Source organism: Pyrgilauda ruficollis, unplaced genomic scaffold, assembly GCF_017590135.1.
Source record: "Pyrgilauda ruficollis isolate IOZ18807 unplaced genomic scaffold, ASM1759013v1 scaffold39, whole genome shotgun sequence".
Classification (NCBI taxonomy): domain Eukaryota; kingdom Metazoa; phylum Chordata; class Aves; order Passeriformes; family Passeridae; genus Pyrgilauda; species Pyrgilauda ruficollis.
The window spans coordinates 1,173,274-1,191,849 of record NW_024525378.1 but is presented as its reverse complement, the minus strand read 5'-3'; the positions used below and the strand labels follow the sequence as shown (position 1 = coordinate 1,191,849).

At 38.4% G+C, this 18,576-nt stretch overlaps 1 protein-coding gene across 1 annotated transcript in view; it reads right to left on the bottom strand.

The window, feature by feature from the left end:
- Positions 1-739: 739 nt before the first annotated feature.
- The window catches only part of LOC121358424 (dynein heavy chain 5, axonemal-like), a 147,084-nt gene continuing 129,247 nt past the window's right edge, over positions 740-18,576 (bottom strand). Inside the window, exons 74-77 of the mRNA XM_041476601.1 lie at positions 15,764-15,896; positions 7,301-7,509; positions 2,272-2,493; positions 740-958 (exon numbers count right to left, since the gene is read on the bottom strand). Of these exons, the coding sequence (XP_041332535.1) occupies positions 740-958; positions 2,272-2,493; positions 7,301-7,509; positions 15,764-15,896 (783 nt within the window). The remainder of the gene's footprint in view (positions 959-2,271; positions 2,494-7,300; positions 7,510-15,763; positions 15,897-18,576) is intronic.

The following is an 18,576-nucleotide window of genomic DNA, read 5'->3' as shown; positions in this document are numbered from 1 at the left end:
ACTTTAAAATTTTTCTTCCTGCTAGTAATGGGGAGTGTGCACACCTTCCTTACAAGTGGATATAGGTTTTGAAACGAGTTAATAGGTGCAAAAGGCACTTGTGCAAAGGTAAACACTTCTTTTTCTATGATTGTTTGCATTAAAAAGTGACTGTTCAACAAAATGGTTGCAGCCATTAGTAAAAACACCCAGCAAGTTTAGAAATGCAAAATCAAAGGAACTGTATATTGAAATATATGCAGATAAACATAAAACTTTACCATGCATTTAATTATCTTGTCATTACAGCTTTAATAATGCTATGGATGATGAGATTTTAACTACAAAGTTGAATTTAAAATAATTATATTATATTATGAAACATTATTGCTTTAAAAAGAAAGATAACATCTACAAAAGACCACCCTAAGATGTCAGAGCATTTGTCACTATCATAATCACTTTTTTAAGCAGTGCTTCCATTATGAGCAAGTTAGTTGATTATATTCTCACTTGCTTTGTTAGACTTGCCAAATACACCTGCAACTGTTTTCCCTCTGATATTCCCAGGGTAAATACATGTAGTATTTTTGCTGTGAACAGAGTAAGCTGATTTATGTGCAACTAACCTAATCTCTATGTATCACCTGCCAATTCCCACCCCACTGTGAGAAGGTAGCCACCACTTTGACAGTAACAATGCAATACTGGCTGCAGCTTAATCCTGCTTGACGGTTCTTTGTTCTGTAGCTGTCCGTCCTTACTTCGAACTGCAGAGCAGTGCAACGCCCCTCAAAGTCCAGTGATCAGGGTTCTGCACTGTTTTCAGATGCAAAGAGAAGATGTACGTCAGGTCTGTTCTCCGAGGCTTTCTGTAGACAGGACAGCAGTACACATTTCCATGGTGCTTCCGTGCATCGCTCGGTGCTGCCGTGCTAACAGCGTACACGTGGACTACGGGAAGGCTCGTGAACAGCACCTGAGAAGGTTAAAAGATGCACAGGGCTCAGCATTACAGAAGCAGGACAGGGCATCTGAATTCTAAACACTAGAACTAGATTCAGTGATGGCCTTCAGCAAAAGCACCTCAGCAGAGGTACACGTGACAGTGCAAGTCCTACACTCACTACTATGTTGACACTAACTTTAAGCCCATGGCAGCACAGGGACAACAGCCATCAGGAAGCCTGTTGCAAGGAAAGCAGAAAAGTAGGAACATGGAAACCTGCATGCTGCAGAGACAGATGGAAAAATGTCAGGGTGGTTCTAGGAGGAACAGTAACCATTGTCTTTTTTCCTTCCTTTGCCCCTTTCATTGGTGTTTCGCATTCTTTCCCCACCTTTTTCCTGAATGTCAGGTCCAGAGCTACAAAAACCAAGCTGCAACCCTCCCTGTTACCTCTGCACTGCTGACAGTGGAGCTTCTAACATCCAAGGTGCTTCTTGGGTGTTTATCCAAACTAGATCACCTCAGGTCTTCCACCAAGACAAAGTATTCATTGTCAGGGGATAAAATGGACCCAGATCCAAGAGCAACACGGAGCCCTGCTGAACACTCCAGAGCACTTGAGTAAACTCCATGTGTGAAGGAGTCTTTTGACAAACCAGGCAACAGAAGTTACAGCTGGCAAGGTTTGGAAAATTTTCTCTCAGTCAGACACAGAAGTATTTTACCTATGGACAGGAATTACCTCAATTCCAATTCCAGGACAGTTAAACTGGCTTGGAAAAATGTACCAGTGCAAACAATGACAACTTTCCCTGGACTGTGACTACAGTATCTAATCATTACTCCATAGCCAGATTTTAAATCTGCTTAGTCACATCAGTAAAATGTAACTCTACGCATGGATAAGTGACCATAAGCCCAGAACTAATACTCTGCCTCATATTAAAATACAAACACTAGGGATTTCTAGTCAACCAAACAATGACCTCCATATCAAACCTAGCCCAGGGCTTTGGAAGCTTTGATGAGGTCCCCCTTGGTCAGTCAAAAGAAGACTGGGGTGCACTATTTTATTCAAACATAACTGTGCTGCTAGGGCTCCTGAAGCCAAGAAGCCCAGCATCTGGTCTGCTGTAGTGCTATGCATCCTAAATTCATTTTCTGACAGAAGTCTTTTTGTTCACTTTTAGCAGGTAGAGTCTGTCCTCTTCCCAGCACCACTAGTGTTGGTTACCCTCTTAAAACCTGTTGTGAAACCACTGCTGCAGGCACTCAGCATTCTTCCTGGTTTTCCGAGAGCACATGCAATATGCCACAGCCTGCTACACTCACTCGATCCTCACCTTTGGTGCTGACTCGATCAGCTTGCTGTTCCTGCGGTCCCAGCTGGCCCCTTCGAGGAACAGGCCGTGTATGTAAACCCCACCAATGTCAGCAGGAGGAGGGCCAACAACATCTTCTTTCATCATCTTGGTCACTTCACTGTATAAAACAACACTGTCCAGTTCCCATCCTTTGGCTAAATTCATGCGAGTTGTCTCTTGCCTCATGGCTGTTAGGAATCCCTAAGGAGACACGCAGGAATATGGCAGACATAGAGGTTTTTTTTAAAATCCTTGAATTTGAACCATTTACAACTTTTTCTTTTTCCTATGTGACACCAGCTGTATTAAAGCTCATCCCACAGAATTTCATGTTCATATAAACTAAATTTGGTAGTGTAAATCCAGTACCAAACCTCCATACATAATTGGTGTGCACATGTTGGTGCTAAGCAGCCCCCAAGCTGGCTTGCTCAACATATCAGAAGTGCCTGTATACCTCACCTCTCATGCCTTTTTCTACAACCAATCAGATTGAGAGAGGCATATTAGGCTGCCAGATTAATGTGTTTTGAGAGATTCCAAACACAAGTGATTTCTAATTTCTCTAACACTGACTATATTATTCATCTTTTCTTATACTAACATTGTAAGAAATGCTTTTCAGTCAACAAATAAGCATTTTACAGAACATAAAGGAAGTACCAGGTGAAATCATGCCATTAAATACTAAAATGCCTCTGACACTTTGCTCAGTGAAGTCTTTATATACTACAATAACATAGTGTTTTAGACAACAGTGAGATAAACCCAGAGCACTCCAGCAGCACAGAATAAAACTAACTCTCTGTTCTAGAGAGCTACAATCTCATGCCATTAGTATAAGCTATCAAAAGACAAGCCAGGCTGAATATGCTGGTTAGCTTCCCTGATACAGCTGTCCATGGGAAAGCACAGTTCAGTAGGTGGGAAGTCCCTTAGTCCTTAGAGATGGGAGGGCAGACTCGTTTGCTGTTCCAGTGGTCATGCTGCAGATGTACACATTATTTTACCTTGAGGAAACCCACTTGTGTAGTGAGGAGGTGAACAAATAAAACACAAAATTGAATATGCAAGGGCAATGAAAAGGACACCTAAGAAAGAGTAAGTTTCTTGACATATTTCAGAACTGGGAACTAAAGCATCTGGAGACAGAGACGAGGGGATAGAGAGCCACATGAGCAACACACAAAGGTGGGAATCACTGAGCCAACAGCACAGCAAGGAAGAAATCAGGATGGGAAGGGGGGAATTGAATGAGGGAATTGAAAAAGTTTTTTTTCTTCAATATTCACAGAGCAGGACGCTCTGGTGAACTACCATTAGGGCCAAATGAATGGAATTAAGTGAGATATGGGAAAATCAGCAAATTGTCTAGTGAACATGGGCCACTCTCTGGCTGACAGGACTAGAGTGCTCCGAGCACTTCATAGCCATGCAATACCCTTCAAGTTATGAGAATGTGAGAGGACTTTCAGGAACCCAGATGTTTCTGTTAACTCACACTGGTTGCTTCTCATTAATATAACACCAGAGACCCCAGGACAAGTGTTTTAAAGAGGCTTTGTGATAGCACAGATAACAGTAATTGCGCTGGAAGTAGTTGAGAACTCCAGTGTATAGCTGAGGGAGACAGGATTAAAGGCCAAGTTCTTCTATCAGAAATGCCATTAAATGAAAACAGAATCGTGGCAGTAATTTGTAGAATTTTAATTTGTAGAAACATGATAAAACCAATAGTTTAAAATACATGAAGTGTTCACTGCTGTAAAGCCCCAGAGGGCTGCTGGATCTCAGATAAACTGAAATATTAAAGAAAGAAGAGCCTGAAGAGGACAGAGCCATGACTGTATTAAGGGAATCAGTTCAAAGGCACCATGGAAACACTGGAATGAAAGTAAGCTCCAAGCTGTGAGTTGTCTTCAGGGATAAGGTTTAGATAGCAGATTATTCCTAGAGATGGCAGGACCTATACACTTTCTGCAGTGGGACTTTTCATGCTTATCTGCTCATTTGAATGAATCCTAGACGGCATTTGAAGACTGCAGCTGTGAGCTGGAGGCCCAGCTGGGTGAATGGCACAATAAAGAGCAAGACAGAATCAAGTGGCTTGAGGTGCCACTCTACAACTGAGGCTCTGGCTCATCCCAAAATCCTGTCAGAGACATAATGCACAAGTTGCCATGACATTAGTTGTTTCAGTTTCTGGTAATCCTTTCTCTTTTTTTTTTTTTTTTTTTTTTTTTTTTTTTTTTTTTTTTTTTTTTTTTTTTTTGTTTTGTTTTTCTTGGTTGGTTGGTTGGTTGGTTGGTTGGTTAGGGTATTGGTATTTTTTTTGTATATGTGTGTTTGCCTTTTCCTGAATTTCTCCTTGTCCAGCTCACTGAAAAGCTTTGTCCCTTTGCATTTTAACAACTCATGCAAACTAACTCTGAACCTTCTAGTGAGGGAAAGCAGACACACATGGAAGCTATGACAAAAAACCATGAAAATCAGTTAAGTCTATTGCTCTCAGAATCACATTCTCTCCTTTACCTTACTTTGGAGATTCCTTGTTTGTCACTTTGCAAATACTGAGCAGTTTATGGCAGGTTTGCTAGAACTAAGTGGACACTGAGGAATGGAGGAATTCTACTTCATATTCTAATTAATATTCACATTACTTTGGCATCTAAGGGTCACAGAAGTAGGTTGAGGTGTCATTATGCTGAGTACTGCACAACCAGAAAGCCAGCTTTGCCTCGCAGTGCTTAAAATCTATATATAGGACAAGTGACAGGAACTGGATACAGAGATGCAAACAAGGAAACAATAAAACAGTGTCAGCCACTAAATGGAAATTGGGAGGTAGAAATGAGAAATGCCTAATGTCAAGTTTTTGATGAAAAAAAATCCAGTAACCTCAGATTAACTTCCAGGAGGGAAGAAAATTCATGGCATTTCTTGCATTTTTCACCCCAGTTATCTTGACCCAGTGCAGACACACATGGGGAATAGGTTTCTTTTACACAGAAGTCTGAGCCAGCCCTCATTTGTATCACTAAAAATAAAGATTAACTTCTGTGAAATTACTGAATTTATCCTAGTGTATAAACAGTCCAAGAGAAGGCAGAGTCTGATCCTATATTATTTTTTATTGCCAGAATGCCTCATTTTCCCAGTGCTATAAATCTATTTTATTGCCTTGTGTTATCCGTGGCATTTATCCATTGACTGTGAAGCTAACAGTGAGATATATGCAAGTAGGCAAATGACTTAGGAGCTGCATTTCATCTCACAAATGAAAGGATTTTTCTGACAACTTCTCAGGTATTACAAACAAGCCATTAGAACTGCAGCACTAACACCTCATCACCTCAGCTTGTTTGAGAAGACAAAAATCAATTTTCTGAACACGTGGAATACTGATTTTAAACACAGCGGTATGACTATTAACAAAATAATAGTTAATTAAATAGAAAATTAGTCTTTGCTCAGGTGAATTGCTTTTAGAATGAGCTACTCCCACAGCCTAGGTTACAGAAAATGGTGACTACAATAACCATCTGATTCTTAAGCTTGTGATTGTCAGCACAAATAAATTTTTTAATCTCTGCACACAAAGTATTTAGAGACTTTAAGAACTAGGGGTTATGAAGTGTGTAATTTTTGTATTTTAGAGGCTTTCTCATTTACTATGGTCTATTAAATCACAATTTGTTTGGGGACATTTTACACTGATTATTTGGCAGCTCTTTTCAGAAATCCTGCTATTTTGATCCAAAAAAATGTAGGCTGCCAAATTTGGGCTGGCAAAATTTCAGAACCGACACAACCCCAGAGCACAAAAAAGCCAGCTGAAATGTCCAGTACAAAATTTCTATCAGCTTTTGCTCATCTGTGGTGCAAAAGCAAACACCAACAAAGCCAAAAGGCTGTTAGGGTTGCATCCAGCCTGATCACTGCAAAAGTTACTTTGAAGTATTTTAGAATGCTGCTATCAGCATGTTGTTAGCAAACCAAGTGTGGAAGCATAATAATTTTATTAGAAGTCCTACTCCTCTCCCTCCTACTTGAGAACTCTTTGCTCAGGGTTCTGTGAGCCCCCTTCCATGCTATAAAGTTGTACCAGCAGACAGCTGACACACACAGGTTAGATGATAGATGGATATTTCCCAGCAGTAGTCCTAGAGAATATTTGCCACTGTTGTTTTCTCTATTCTAGGCAGCTGTTTAAGCTAGCTTGTGCATTGCTAACAAGTACTGAGATTAAAATAGATCTTTAAAATAGCTCTTTCCTAAGGCTTCATAGAAACCTGTTGGCTGGATACTCTCACAATGACTCATTACCACAACTCACACTTCCCACAAACATCTGTGAATCATAAAAAGCTTTAATGAATGTGGATAGCTCTGCAAAGAAACTACACATCATCTAGGTATGTATACTTTACTTCTTTTAACTCTGCTCTCAGCAGTTCCTTTTTATGTATTTCATTTTGTGCCAGGTTCTTATTTTAGATGGTGCAGATGAGAGGCTGTATTTTTTGTATGTCTCTGCAGACCATGTCTGGCACAATTCTGGGGTGGTATGAATAACAAACCTTACACTTCAAGGAACTGATTTGCAAGGATTGAGAACCAAGTCCAAATCTCTTCTTCCTATGTCAAAGTTCTGGAACTTATCTTGTTTTGCACTCAGAGGTATTTTCATGCAATAAATAAAAACCAGATTACTGTAGCAGAAGAGGTAAAAAAGGGAAGATTAAGTTGAAGTGTGAAAGCATGTACTTACCCAATTTCCTCATTATAATTAAAGCAGCTAAAAGATGTATTTCATTATTCCAGGAGCATTATTTTGTTCTAGCAAAAATTTCTTCAGTAGATACCAAAGACATTTTATTCAATATTTATGCTAAAAAATTAACATAGATTATACTTCACACAGTCAATATTAAGTCAACTTGAAGTCCTCCCAAGGTCTAATTTAACTGTTACTCAGAAGTTATGAAGGACACTGTGGCAATCTTACCTGTGGATTAAAGAATCCTGTCATCCAGAACTGGTTTGGACGGCCATCCTGCAGCCAGCTGCTGAACTGCTGGTTTCGCTCAAGAAGCTCAGTAAACCAAAATCCTAAAGTAGTTGACTCCCAGGAAATCTTAAACCACAGTTTTGGAATTCTAGAATCGTAAATATTATCTAAAGCATCTTGCAATTCTTCTGACATAATTATGGTTCCTGGAAGATAAGTAAAATGTTCAGCCTGAACTTTCCCCTAGCTTGCAAAGGCAATTAAAACTTCCAAATGACATTCAAACTCTAATAAACCCTCTTTTGTTGTGCCTTAATTGCACACCTGTAGCGCTGCAGTCTTATCAGTTTGCAGTTAATTTGTTCAAAATTATAAGACTTGATTCAAAGCTAAAGGCGATAAGATAAGTGATATTTCTTCTGTTGTTTTGATCAGAAACAAAGATATGTTTCTTAAACAACTTCTTCTCCCTCGTACACATTATTTATATTCATTATATTCACAGTGTGTCTAGAATGTGATTAATCATTGAAAACTGTTTTATAAATTTTAATGGATCCTACATGCATGATCAATGATAGAGATACACTGTGTAACTCATCTATATCCTAAGCATGTACTGGCAGTGATTATATTCATGAAATTCACTATTACTAATGACAACTTTGTACATTCCATTATCAAGATTCTCAATAGGAAAGCAGGAGGTAGAATAAAGCTAAAGGCAAGATTTTTTTTTTTTTGGCAGTGTGTACTCACGTATTCCACGCATAGTGCTGTTCCCTCCACTAAAATGTTGGCATTTACTAAGACAGTGATTTTTCAGTGACACTCACCCTTCCATGTGCTATAAGTTCCTACACCTTGTGTTCTCTCAATAGTACTGAGATGTGGAACACAGCCATGCCTCAGGGTGACTTCTCTGTTCCAGAAACTGGTTCTATTATTCTCTTACAGAAACTGGTCTGGTACCCCAACTTTCATTAAATATTCATATAAAACCAAAGTTCAGTGTATCATTACACACACATAGCTGCTGTAATTCCCACAAGGACAACAGGAGATACCAAACAGAATTAAGTGGCTTCCACCACAGAACATGTAAAGGAAAAGGAAGTGACTGCAAAGAAAAACTGCAATGGTCCATGCAAACATACCCAGAAGGAAATGTGGCCTGTAAAAATAAAGCATTTCAAATCCCTTCCTTCCACTGAGATTGACAGGGCTTCAGTTGAGGGGAAGGAAAAGAGTATCCAGAAACCAAACACCAGCTTAATATTGAAGAGTACAGCATTATAACCTAAACAGTCCTTACAGCAGTGTGTGCAAATTTAGTGCATTCTACAATATATAAATGGCAAATAGGCCTTGATTTCTTCTAGCAGATAATGAGTGATCTGTTTCCATTTATATGCACCTCTTTTTGTGCAACAAATTATTTGAGAAAATCATTAACTTTTACCAAATTGTAAAAATACCACCTATACTGCATTCTCTGCAATTGCTTTGCAGTCAGGCTCCTAATCACATTCTGGGGTAGCTAAGAGACTTTTATAATATAAATAATAAGCCTTCTCTTTGGTTATTAATCTTCTCTAATACATAACCAACATTCTAAGAGAACCAACATTTAAGAAAGAAGGCACTCTATGTCTTCTCCACTTTGCTTAGAAAACGTAGTATTACACCATACACTTTAATCACCTTTCAGAGACAGATAAAGGTGGGGGGAAAAGTCTTGCAATGCATGTTGGTTTCAACTTCAGAGCAACCATACAGGGCACAAAAAGAGGGCATAAAGTAAGTGAGGAGCATCCTGGTTTAGCCCTGGGGATCACTACCATTGCACTGAGAAAGAAAGAACTCTTTCATCTGTGGTTATTTCTTGTTTTCAGGCTGATACATTTAACTTACTCCTTTCTTTCTCAATTCTTTTGGGCAGGCTGGACCTTTTCAAATAGGGAGATACAACCATTTTCTACCCTGAGGCATTGTGAAATCCCTTAGGATGTCTGCCTGCTATGACTCAGAGCAGCTGTTGAGAATGTAAGCCAGAGTGTTCTTGAGGATGAGGTATGCTCACAGCTCAGGCCGTGCCCGTATATCTGCATAAATATTCCTAGTGAGTGGGTGTCATCTCTGGCATAGGCATCCAGTGCTTGAATTTCAGCACTAAATGGCATCTGTGGGTGTTGGGATGCATTCCTGCAGCCAAAATAGTCTGATAAAAATAAAAATAATTAACAAAATAAAATAATTGTCAGAAATAAAATCAGTACCATAGGAGAAAAATCATGCCATCTTTCTGGACAAAAGTGATAAAGGTGTTTGAAAAACTGTCTTTGAAAAATTGAATGAGTAGGCAATGAGTACAATGTCATAGGCTTCTCATATTTAACTTCTGAGAACCCCAGAGCACTGTACTATATGAAGAGACTGAACGTCCTATGAACTTAACATGACAGGCTCGAATGTTCTATAATCAGACATGCCAACTGTTTATAACTTGGTTATTTTGGGGGTTACTCCATGGTATTCCCTTTCTTGAATGGAATAAAGGCCATCCAAAAATGACTGATGAAAGGTCAGGTGAGTTAAAGAAGAGAAGGCATTTCCATACTTTAAAAATAATATCTACTATAACCACACTGCACAATATGTGCAGTTTGGAAATTAGGATTCTCCTTTTTGATTGTCCTACATTTATACCATCTCCCTTCTAAACCACATCTAAATCTATCCTCTTGCTGAGTGGTAAATAAGCCAAATAAAACTTCTCAGTTCTGAGGATAACTAGTTTTTATTGATGATTAAAGTAAATAGTCTGGTTTTGTAAAGTGATCTGTTTTTAGGGTGATTCATTCAACAGATACAATGATTTGCATAGACTACATGAAGAGCTTGTATTATTTCTTGGAGTTGACCCTTTTCACTACCGTACCTCCAACAAACTGAATCTGAAAACTGTGGAATTTGTAAAATTTGGATCTGTTTTGAATTTCACATTTATGAAAGTGTCTGCCTGGACTAGGAAACTTGCATAGATCATTTAAATGAGTAGCTAAAGTTAGGAACAAAGGAAGGATCTTAAATTCCAGCATGAACCAAAAAAAGCCTTGGTCCACTGACTGATTCTCTTCCCAGAGGCACAGATGTAAATCAAAAATAACAAGAATAATTATGTCGGATATAAATGAAATGAGAAAAGGCTACTTTCTCCATCAAGTACAATTTGCCAATAGCTGACATCATTATAATAAAATTGGAGACTAGCCCTGGAGGACAATACTTGCTAGACACTGCATCTGTTAAGCTAGCCTGAAGAGTACATAGAGAAAAAAGCTCATTGAAAGCATCAATCCATTATTGACTGCCCCAGTTCCCAGCTCCAGAAGCTGACCTTTTCAGCCTTTCATCCCTACTCCACCTCCCAAACAACTGCTTTGCTCTTGAAGCAGTCACACCTTACCTCCACCACCAGGCTCCAATTCCCTCTTCTTCACTGAACATGTTGAAAAGAAAATACCAACTTGTTTATAACTTCCTAAGTTTTCCTCTCTTTTTGCCTTATGACAACAGCTAACACTTGCCTGTGTTTTCTCCAAAGCTTTTTTAATTTTTCTACCCAAAGGCACAAGGTATAAAAGCGAATGTATGTTTTCCTATACCTAAAACTATTTTTTTTTTTTTTGCAAGATTTAGTATGGTTCTGCCAGCTCTGTGACCACCACTGCTGTGCTGATAGAAGTTGACTTCTTTGCTTCAGGCAGTTCTTTGGGTATTTTCCTCTTTTTCACTTTCTTCACTTAAGCATTAGGAGGTAATTCCCAGGAAGTTCTCAGAAGGTCATTTAACTCCACCATGCTGTTTTAATCCTAAGGCCCCTCAAAAGTTTGTCACTTTCTTTTGCTCCAGCTCTAGAACAGGAAGGGTAAAACAGACAGCCAAGACCTGCAATGCACAACTCTCTCTCCACGCTTTATTTGTAGACTGGTATTCTCTCCAGCAGCATCTAACCTTTGCCTCTGCTCTGCTTTCTCTTTAAAGTTTAAGTTTAAAGCAATAATTTGAAGATGAAAATCCAAACAGACCTCTACAAAAAGTAATACAAATCATTACCCTGAGCTAGAGCAATACAACAAGCAGATAAACTCTGTTCTGCAGTTTGTCCTTAATGTGCGGCGTGTGTTTCTAAGCAGTTGTCCCGGCTGGCATCATGGCAAGCATATGTAACACCTATTAAGAAGTTCAAAAATGATGTGCCACACTGTGAAAGACAACAGGAGGCATTCTGGCATTCTTATCAGGATGAGAATTAAATAATGGATGAGAGCTGATGAGCCAAGAGTAACTACACCACAAGACATATTAGACTCATCCCCTTAGCTCCTCAAATGATCTCCCCCTTGTTACACTCCATTAATGTCTTTACTGAGTGCTCTTAATTATTTTCAAATAAAATCCTCTTCCAAAAGTGATGAATCCCTGCGAGCCTCACACAAACACATATACATACACACAGTACAACTTGATAAGGTAAGAGCGCAAGATCTCTCAGTTCAAAATTCTATTACCATTGTCAGCAAGCCAAACTAAAACTGTGTTGGCGTTAGCAGTCTTATACCATTACGATCCAAACATCCAAACTAGAACTAGCCAGACAGGGAGAATGACTCCATACCTCTTCCTTTCATGGGAAATTACCTTTCCTGTGCACTCTGACAAGACTAGTTTCCTGAGCTTCACTTTTTCACCATGTAGGTTAAAATAAATTACCAGCTACCTCTTTTGACTCTTTTGGACTTCATTTATATCCCTCTTATAAGGTGCTACATACGATGACCCGAAATCCCTTTCAGCATCATGATACACATGGGACTTTAAACCACATGGTATTCTGAGTTGGAAAAAAGTAGTGAATCTTTATCTTGGGCTTCACTCATGAGCTTGTGTAGATGACATAAAAATCCTACACAACTCCTAAAACATGTGTAGAACTACATTGCCATGGAACTGCTGCATTTTCGGGAAATGTGTTATCAGGAAAGGACTTCTCTCTCCTAACTCTGCAAATACTATACAAATAGCAGTGGGAGTTCTGTGATCATGGGGCACATATATAACATGAAAAGATAAAAAATCCAAGGTTTCTCAGATGTTCTGCACTTGTTCATGAAGTAGGCAATGTAGGCAATTCCCAAGGATTTGTGTGAAAACACAAAGCTGTAAGGTACCAGAAACCAAACCAAGCGGATGCAGTTTTATGACCAAAGTAGAACCTAGATATAAGTAATGAGTAAGCATTTCTTTTTGTTTCACAAGAAGCTCTTAAACACAATGTTAACCAGGCCAAAAAGAATAAGGATTAAAATAAAACTAAAAGCTGTGCTTATTTCCATTGTCAAAGATTCAATACCCACTTTCAGTGCTACTACAAGTATGCTCCACTTCATTCATGGAAAACACTCCCACAGAATCTCTCTTCTCACTTTCCTCACCAAGGGAAGACATCAAAATGCTTACCACTCTTATTCAGTGCATGGAGAAATAGAGACAACCCCACAAAATTTCACAGACAGGCCACATTCAGGCAAACTCAAACAAACTCTGAAAGGCTAGGAATAACTGGATGGGTCATTAGATTTTATTGCATTTAGAGACACTATCTTCACTAGTAGGAGAGGGGCTTGAAGTATCCACTTTACAATAAAGAGTGAGGGATTAGTATTCTGTGCCAGAGGTCTCTACACTACCAGAGGCAAGAAGTAAGTACACAGGAACTCTACAGCTTGAATAATGCTCTACAAAGAATGGTCTTCTTCTGATAGGGGCTCAAGATCTGCTGCTCATAACCTATTAAGATGTGGCATTTTTGGTGCAAACCTCATGTCTTCTCCTTGTCTCTGAAAAGATTTCTCTGAAACATGGCTTCCATTTAGGGCACTCAAGAGGACAACCATCACTGCTGTGTTCTGATTTATGGTGAAGCTCTGTATTATGCCAACTGTGAAATAAACTCTGGGCAATCAATAAGTAATTAAAGCAGAAGTAATGGTTGGGACATAAGTGAGAGTACAAAGTGCAGCTACAATCTAATTACTACAATTTGATCCAGAAAAAGTGTCCCTCTGGGCAGCAAAGTTTATTGGTGGAGACGCAAGCTTCTGGGGCATATTTGCCAACAAATATGTTGGACACATGCTGAGCATCCTCACCCCTCCCAAAAGCTGAACTGCTTAATCTACCCTCTGGACAGAAGGACAAAACTGTGTCTGCAAATTCCTTCTACATCCCTCATGTTCAGCTTTATTTGGGCTCTCCCTGAGGAGGGCTTTACATTACCTCAAATTACCTCAAGAGCCCCTGAGGAGGGCTTTACATTACCTTGGTGAGCAACATCAAAATAACAAGGTCCATCAATTCACATCCAAACTGCAGAATCAGATATTCAGACTTCCTTTCACAACCTAAAGACACGCTATATTCTTAGACACCAAATTTATTCGAAATTTTAGGTCTGCTTAAAGTGAGTGCTGGACCTTAACAGGTTCATGAAGCCAGAGCCAGATATTTGAGCAGGGCAGATGTCAAAAATTACATGACCTGTTTGAGCAGGCACCAGTTTACCTCGTTGTAAAGAAAATGAAGCACCTCAGATGACTTGAGATTGCAGTTGACTAGTTTTGAGAGAGAATCTAGTATGAGACAGCTTGGGGTTTTCCCTTTTGCTGAGATAGAGTGCCTAAGTTCTTTCCATCCCCTAATTAACAGTCTACCACATGCACTTGATATAGCATGAACATGCCAGAAGCCATTAATTGTTATTGTTAACTATACATCCAATTTTGTTTTCAGAGCAATTTTTCACTATATTTAACTTGCCTGTCCATAAGAAATTATGTTGTAGAAAATTGCATAAAAGTTACAGCATTAACTTGATTAAACATCTGGCAGAGGACTGTGCCCACTGTGGAACTGAATGTGAAGTGCAAATAAATTACTCATAAATGTTACTCATCCACCCCTCTGCAGAATATTATACATATTGAGAATTTAAATATATCTTTCACAATCAAGGAAAGATTAACACTTTCTTGGATGGAAAATATTCCTTTTATATACTTGAAAAGGGACTCTATTCACATATAAAAGGGAACTTTCCGCTCAGGAAGAAAGCACAATTATTTCTTCCAGCTTGATCTTTACTTATGTTATTACAGGATATGAAAGATTATTAGCCTTGGGCACATCTTTCCTAAATTCAGATTATAGGCATGAGGTTTCTGAAACATGTCTTGTTTTCTTAGTGTATCATACAAATGATAGGAAAAAAGAAATCCCTTTTGATCCTTATATAATAAAAATACAAATTAAAAAATAATGCCCCCTCATGAAAGACATTGCCAGAATACCAGTAAAACAGATTACAGTAATGCCATCAGCTATGTCAGAAGGGACTAATTCTGAGGCATTCTGACCTGCTTCCTCTGAGGAGAGTTTGCTCTGTCAGATAATTTCTGTCTCTCTGCTAGAGAACAGCAGACTTGGGTGAGAGCTTAACCAGTGGAATCTACCCATTCCTGCGTGCTTTTAATTTGTTAATTCAAGAAGCTTGGCTGAGCAACAGTACACTTTCCTTCCTCAGTATTTCAACTCTTGCAAAAGAGGAAGCAAAACAGGAAGTGAAAACAAAAAGCAGATGGCAACATCATAATCCCTTCTTTTTCCTCACTCTTTTTCTGATCAAATTTTCCATCTGTTTCTAGTTGCCTCTACTCTTGGGGTTTTTTTTAACTTCATTCACCACTGCTCACTTTCAGCCAAATACTTCTGTCTCTGAGAGATACAGAGTGCTGTTTCCTGCCTCCTGTGAAGCCTAAATGAAGAACTGTCTCTCTCTCTCTTTTGATTGACACTGCCGCTCACTTCAGCTTCCATTTAGAGACATGCCATTTGGTATAACCAGTTTCACAAATGTGTCAAATTTCACCTTAAATTAGAGTCCTTTTCACCTTGCCTCCTGAGTTCCCTGTCTCTCAACTACTTAGCAGCAACCCTTCCACCTTGTTCTATATCATTATGTCTCAGCTTAATTTCTTAAATAACTCTGGTACATGGCCCATGGACTTTTTCACGCAATTCTGCTCCTCTGAGCTCTGTAGAATTCTAGAGAGAATCACAGAAGTGAAGTAGTGCTGAGGGACACGAACTGCAATGCTGGAGAAGATGCATGCAGAATAAATTTAGGTGGAGTGTCCTTAGAGATGCAATCAGGAGATTTTAAGGGCTAGAATTAGTGGTCATATGACAAAGACAGAGAAAAAGAGAAAAACTGTGTGAGGGAGGGAACAAAAGAGAAAGGAAGGAAACAAGGACAAATATTTATTTAGTTATATGGTATAAGCAACTGCTAGTAATAAATATTGCTACTTAATTAAAATGTTTGATATTGCAGCTTACCATCAATAGCCAATTTGAGATCAGTCAGTGTAGTTCGAACTCTGGATATAACAAGTTGCATCCGGTCAATTTCTTGACGGAGAAATATGTTTATGGGCTGAAAAGCTCCCATCTTTTGAAGTTGTACTTTCACCTAAAAAAAGAATAGTGCAATGATTATAAAATCTAATCTCCTGTTTGCCATGCAATAATTTTTGAAAGCAAAAACATTTTCAGAAAAGAAACATTTCAGTAACAGATGGCCATTCAAGTCCTGTGCCAACTGTAAGATTTAGCACACTGTGACTCATTAGCTTACCAGAATGAGCTCCTCCATCATTCTAAGAAGGGAAAGTTCCCTCTTTTTGAAGGGACACAGCAGTCCCTTCTGTCCTTGTTAGGGTGCAGGTCTTAGATCTTAAAATAAAAAAACCCACATGCTATACAAAAGCACTATTTGATGGTAACTTCTTTGTATTTCCAAATTGTGCTGGGTGAACTTTATCACCTTTCCTTGCCCTGTGAGCTGAAATAATGTAACACATGGAGTTCCACTTGACAAGAACAATGATATGTAAAAGCTGCTACTTTCAGTAGCATGTGACTTGTCCATAAGACAAGATGCTCATGGATACATTACTAGAGAGGCAAGACTGCCAGAAATAATACAGATGCCACAGAAATCTGTTACACCATTATGTGCACCATTTTGCAAGTAGAAGCCTTTGGCCTTTTTAGTTTTCAAGGGTAACAGTTTCTCTCAAATTCAACAGAGAATGTTTTCAAAACGGAATCAGTTGCCTGTGCTGGTTAAGGCCATGTCGTAATGAAAGTAGCAGTAACATTCCCTGTCTCGCTTTTCCATATGTGCATGGAATGTGCTTCAGACATGCACTGCAGGTTCCATGTATATCAAAGTTCACTGTATACTACAGCACACGAGTGAGACTTTCATGGCACCTGCAAAAATCATGGTGCCTATAGCCCACACAGTACCAGAACTCCCTATTTTTCAAACTTTCAAGAGTTCCCCACTTTTAGAAAGCCAATGACTCATATATCTCATTACGTACAATGTTATGTATACTGTACATTTTAAACAAATAATAAACATTACTAAAGATTTAATTATTACCATGAATAGCACATTTCTGCAAGATGAATATCATACAGCAGATAAGTAGTTATAAACACTAGTATAAATACACAAATGCTTTGGCAATTTCCAAATCTTAAATTTCAACTCGGAGCCCAATAAAATACTCTTTCTCATCTCTTTATGCTATCCTCCTTGGGAGACAGCTATCAGCAAAGTTATACATCATATTTTAATCACAAGGACCCATGGATTTGTCAGACAGAATGTCCAAGAACTAGGTGCCAGCCAATTATGCTAATGCTTTGCAGTGTGACAGTACATTTTACAGACTGAGTTAATGCATCCTGTCTGTGAAAGAGAAAAAAATACTTAAATCAGCTATCATAGACTGGAGCTGAGGCAATAAAGTTTTTTTGGATAATCCACACAATGAAGTATTCTGATTATTTCACAAAAAATCCAGGGAAAATTCTGCTTTCTGAAAAATTCACAGGAATTGGTAATTTTGCTTCTTGACAAAAAGTAAAAATATTTGATTTATTTTTTTCAGAATTCTTAGAAGTTTAGTGCATGCCACTAACAAGAAAGAAATTGCACAGTATATAGCGTATGCATTTGATCCTTTAAATAAGAAACACACTTCTTATTTCTAGTCTACAGAGCATATGTTCCTTTTGGGGATCATTTAGAGGAAGAATTCTCCCATTTGAGGAAAAATTGCATGGAAGATGTTATTAAAGGGGTTATTTTCCAAAATATTAATATTTATGACTCTACAAAGAGGACATAAAATAAAGATTCTAAAATATTACTGCAATGATAACTGTACAATTTAACTAGTGAATTCTCAGAACACAATCTTCTTATTTACTTTCATGTACCTACAAAAATACCTATAATGTTTTGAATTATGGAGGCAACCAAGAAAGCAGAAATTTGCTAATCCAACCTCGATATGCTCAGAACATTCAGTCTGCAGCACCAAGCATAACCAGATATCAAAACTGGAAAAAAAAAAGTTCCATACTTCTCATTTTATTGTATACAAATCAATCCTGATCTATGGTGAGATTTACTGAGTACAACACAGTGCATTTCTTGGAAGTACTGTTGCTAAGATTCGTTTCGAATACAAGCACTGAAGTATGATTAACTAGCTTTGTATTAGAATTCTTCTTATCAAGCAATCAGATAACTTACAACCAGGGCTGTATTTATTATACATAAAGATATGGATACCGACTCCCAGAAAAAAAAAAACCTCAAAAGACTGAACTCATTAACCAAAATAGCTTTTCTGAGATTAATATACTAATTCCATAAAGCCCACTTAGAACATCCCCTTTTCATTATGCAAACAGTTCTCATCCAACATAAAACAATGTGATTTAAGAAAGGAGTTACTAAAATCATAATCTTAATAGCTTTGTCTACATGATTTTGCAATGCATATCACTACTGTGTCAGATTCCTTTACACATATATCTTAACTCTCCTCAGGTAACCAGTTTCTTTGTCAGCACATACTTTATAGGCCTATCAGTAGAAAAGTGTTTGCTGAACTCATGCCATGGTCATTGATCAAGTTACTGTAGTAGTGACTGCCTATGGTTTTCAGTAAATGCTATTTTTTTTAATCAGACTTAGTTACTTGCTACATTCCCTGTCAGCAGAAATGGGAAGTCCATCACTCTGTAGATGGAAAAGCCAAAGCTCTTTTCAAGGGATGTCAAGG